We start from the raw sequence: 4,662 nt of genomic DNA on the forward strand, positions 1-4,662 counted from the left end.
CCGGATCATCTGGCGGGAGCTTTCCCTCCTGGCTCCCCACCCCGAAGTTTGTGGCAGGCGTTTTAACAGCCCTGCTGTGACCCCACCACCACCTTCACCCCCTCTCAGGCTGCCCCTCTGCTCCCCCTCCGACCCTTCGAAAGAGGCCTGGCGCTTGTCCGCCAAATAAATATTTAACAATGAATTGAATGGTGATTACTGTAAAATGGGGATGATTTCCTGTGTATTTTAATGTTGCCAAAATGAGTCACCATTTAGCAATTAAAAAAAAAAAAAAAAAAGAAGAAGTAATAAATAAAAATTGCAGTATAATTACTTTCCAATTGGATGGCCAGGCCTGGGAAGGAGGGGTGGCAGCTCTGTGCAGAGAGAAGCCAGACTGAGCTCACAGGAAGGTTATTTTCCTCTCCAGGTTTTTTTGGGGAAAACCAGAGACCTCCACGGAGGTGCCAGCAGCTCCGCCACATGCGCTGGGAGGGGAAAGACCCAGCCAGGCTTTTGGAGAAGCGTTTTTCTGCTTCTATTTATAGGGAGTAATTTTGGTCTCCCTCTGCCAGGGTGGGGAAGCCACCCCGAGAGGACTGCGTGGGGCTGGGGCAGGGCTCGCGTGTGCATTTCCTGGGGGCCTTAGCCAGGGACCAAAACTATTTTTCCAGGTCCTTTTCCAGGACACTTTGATCTCATGTATTGCAATTCTTGCTGCGTGGTTTTTTTTTTTCTGTTGTTGCTGCCGTTGTTATGGCTGGATGCTCGTTGCTCCTTGTGGATGCGTGCTGCTCATGACCTGGCAGGAAGCTGCCACCGGCAAGGCTGGATTTTGGCACCGGCTTGAAATTTTAGGACACGCAGCCAGACACCAAACGTGTCAAATGGCTGTATTGTAGCGCCACAGACTTATTTTGTGACCTTGGCCGAATCCCTCGGTACCTCCATTGCTGTGTTATCTTAATTTCCTTTCTCTGTGATGATAAGCTTGTCTCTTCCAGCTGGGCGCGTGGCTCAGTTGGGTGCTCAGAGGCCAGGGCAATGGAGGACAGCCCAAAACTGGGGAGCAGTGTTTCTGAAGGATCCCCCTTGCGATCGCAGCAGTTCCTCCCTGAACTGGCTGGAGTAGGGAAGAACCCCTGGGGAAAAAAAAAACCCAGCAAGTTGCCAGCCCCTTGCTTTGTGGCCTTGACCAGGTCTCTGGCTGAAAACTGCCCCTTGCCAGCCAGCCAGCAAGGCGGCTGCATCCGCAGCCAGACACCAAACGTGTCAAATGGCTGTATTGTAGCGCCACAGACTTATTTTGTGACCTTGGCCGAATCCCTCGGTACCTCCATTGCTGTGTTATCTTAATTTCCTTTCTCTGTGATGATAAGCTTGTCTCTTCCAGCTGGGCGCGTGGCTCAGTTGGGTGCTCAGAGGCCAGGGCAATGGAGGACAGCCCAAAACTGGGGAGCAGTGTTTCTGAAGGATCCCCCTTGCGATCGCAGCAGTTCCTCCCTGAACTGGCTGGAGTAGGGAAGAACCCCTGGGGAAAAAAAAAACCCAGCAAGTTGCCAGCCCCTTGCTTTGTGGCCTTGACCAGGTCTCTGGCTGAAAACTGCCCCTTGCCAGCCAGCGAGCAAGGCGGCTGCATCGGCTCCCGAATTAGGGTGCGTGAGCTCAGCTGGTGACGGCTGCCCGCCTGTGGGATCCAGGCCCGGGATTCCTGGCTGCTTGCTCACCCCGCAGCAGTGAGCCGCTCTTGGAGCATCCCAGGGAAGGAGGGCTGGAGCTGGGGGGGAGGTGGATGAGTAATGCCAGGCTTGGGAGGTCTGGGGGAGGCCCCATCATGAGAGGTTTGTTCCATGTGGGGCTCGTGTTCGGGAAGCCGTTAATTGAGAAATGAGTCAAAGTTTGGTGGCTCCGAGCCCTCTCCTTGTTGCGGGGGACGTTGCAAGTGTGGGGAGGTGTAACATCGACCCAGTGTGGCAGAGGTGGCCTCAAGAGCCCAGAGGAGAGACAGCAGGAGCCTGCAAACACCCTCCCCATAAACCCACCTCTTTTAGTTTTTATTATTCTGGCTCTGCTGCCGACCCACGTTGGAGGGCATCTTAGCCCGGGTTGCAGTCCACTTTGAAGGGGAAAAGGGCTCAAAACTCCCTGCGGACAGCAGCAGTGCTTTCTCAGCTGGCAGTTGGATCAAGAGAGCTTGTGCTGGGAGAAGGAGGCCAGAGGTGGTTGTCTGCAGGAGGAAAGAGGGTGTCTGTGGAGGGCTCGCTTGAAGCGGAGGAGCGTGCTTTGTGGGTTTGGGGGAAGGGGACTGCTCAGCCTTAGGTACTGCACAAACCCGCAGGGCCCTGGCTTGGAATTGGTTGAGCTCCCCAGTGCAACCGTAATACAAACAGTAAATAAAATATGTGGTTAATCTTTCTTTCGTGGGCGTATAAAGCACTTACCTCCCCTTCCCCCCTGTGAGATGTTTTCTCCTTTGTTTCCTGTTTTTGTAGCGCTTAAAGAGAAGCGTGGGGGGGGAAGCCAACAACCTACCCTCTTTTTTTTTGCTTCTTGTCGTTTTGTTTGTGTCAAGGTCTCAAAAGGAAACATTTGTTCTTCCATCTTTGCCTTTGCTGCCCCAGCCATGTGCCTCTTGCCTTCATGGGAGGACCTACCATCTCCCTGGCACAGGGGAACCTACTTCCAGGGTTGAAAAAGGAAGTTGCTCCAGCATGAGGTTGATGTGCTGCTTTTTTTTTTTAAATAATCCAAAAAGGGGAAAAATACAATGCTGGGTTGGGGCACAGGTCAGAAGGCAGCAGCCAAAGAAAGGAACTCACTTGCATTAATGTGTTTGCCCCATGTTTCTGTGGGACATGGTTGATTAAGGCCAGGTACATCAGAGCTTGTGTGGGGTTGTCTCAGCTGCCTGTTCTTACTGGAGATACCAGCAGTGGGAAGGAACCTGGGGAGAGGCTCTGCTCTGCTTCTGTTTTGTTTCAAGGGGTGGAGTTAGATTTCCCTCTGACCTAGCTTACTGCACATTTTGGGGAAACAGAGAAAATCGCTCCACATTTTTAATATCTTTGGTGATTTTGAACACTTAAGAGGGAGGAAGTGTGTTGTGGTGCTGAGACCAGTGGGGAAACATAGAGGATCCTTCTGCAGGTATGCAGGAGTGGCACCCATTTGGCAAATCCAGGGGGACACACAGGAACTGGGCTGCTGAGTCCATCTGCTCCTTGGTGGGTTTGGGCTTGCCTTCTTGGCAGGCCCCCAGAAAAGCCTAGTGCAGGGGCTTCCCAAAATATGGGAGAGAGAAGAAGTGAATGCTTGGTAGAAATATGGGAAGAGACGAGTCCCAAGTCTGTACCAAAAGCTCTGATCCTTTGCCAGTGTTGGCCACCAGCCCCAGTGCAGAGATGGCCTTTGTGCTTTTCTTACCTGCCCCAGCTGATTGCTTCCGTGGTTCAAAAGCTCTAGGTTTCTAGAGGGAAGATACCACCAGCTCTTCTTTGATAGACAGCTCTGACTCCAGAGACACCTCCCTGTTTGAAGTTAGTCTTATGTCTCATCCCCATGCTGTCATCTGTGCTGGGGACACTTTTCTGGGACCTCGGGAGTCCTGGTGCTGGGGAGACTGGGGTCGAATCAGCTGCCAGGCTACTAGTGTGAGCTGCAGTAGGTTGTTTTACTCTGAAACAGGTTTGGTAACTTGTGACAGGCTGGATTTTTACAGGCTTACTTATTTTCCAGATGACTTGTTTATGAGGAGCCACGGCACGCAGCTCACCGGAGGCATTGTGAGCGCAAGTGCCCAAGTGCTCAAGCGTTAATTTAGCTCTTGTGACTGTAGCTGGTGCGGGTGGTGCCTGACAGGCATTCCCTATGGAGCTCTTTGAACATACCTGGTCCACTGATGGCTTCGGCAGTAGGTCCTGTGAAGCTAGAGTTGTGCAGGCTCTCCCTGCATCCTCTGTCTGAGCCTCCACCAGCACCCCAGAGCTGAACCACCAGCCCATTCCTCCTCTCTAGTCATCCTAGCCCATGTCTCTTCCTCTGCTGGCTTTGCCCATGCCTGGTTTTTGGCCCAGGGCCCCTGGGAGTCCAGTGTCAGGCTCCTAAATGGGACTGATCGTTGTGCCTTGGGATGCTGTCAGTTGGTCAAGCTGCTGTGATGAGTAATGACTTTTTGGGCCTTGGGCAGTCGCAGAAATCCCATCACCCACCTAGCCCTGCTTTCGAGCTCAGTGCTGCTCACCACCGTTGATCTGTCAGGCTGTGCTGTGTTGTCAGGGGCAGCAGGGGATTTCAGTTCAACCGATGGCAGCCTGTACTGCCCTACAAAGCTACCCTGCTGCAAACCCATCTGGGCTTGCTGGCCCAATGGCAGTGGGTGTCTTAGCAGTCTCAGATCTTTTGGCTGAACTGGGACCATCTCCTGGCTCTCTGGAGTTTGGATTGAGAGCTTTTCCCCATTGCTCTCCTGCTAAGCTTGAGCATTTTCCTTGCCCTTAGCCCATCAGGTTGCCAGTGGTTTCTTGCTCTAGACCCACAGCCTCGAGTCTTCTGTATAGTCATCCAAGAAGTGACAGCAGAAATAGAGGATGCAGGGAAGCAGCCTGGTGGGTTTGAGTGGGAGGGAGGAGGCTTGCATGGAGGGGACCGCTTTGGTAAGGAAGAGGAGTAGGACAGGGGCTG

General features: G+C 52.9%; 1 protein-coding gene across 1 annotated transcript in view; it reads left to right on the top strand.

Annotated features, from left to right (window-relative positions):
- The window catches only part of LOC104390957 (probable E3 ubiquitin-protein ligase TRIM8), a 3,780-nt gene extending 1,299 nt beyond the window's left edge, over positions 1-2,481 (top strand). Inside the window, exon 2 of the mRNA XM_010000165.1 lies at positions 2,475-2,481. Within this exon, the coding sequence (XP_009998467.1) occupies positions 2,475-2,481 (7 nt within the window). The remainder of the gene's footprint in view (positions 1-2,474) is intronic.
- Positions 2,482-4,662: the final 2,181 nt, after the last annotated feature.

The sequence above is a fragment of the Chaetura pelagica genome, unplaced genomic scaffold (genome assembly GCF_000747805.2).
Source record: "Chaetura pelagica isolate M959 unplaced genomic scaffold, ChaPel_1.0 scaffold436, whole genome shotgun sequence".
In the NCBI taxonomy this organism is placed as follows: Eukaryota; Metazoa; Chordata; class Aves; order Apodiformes; family Apodidae; genus Chaetura; species Chaetura pelagica.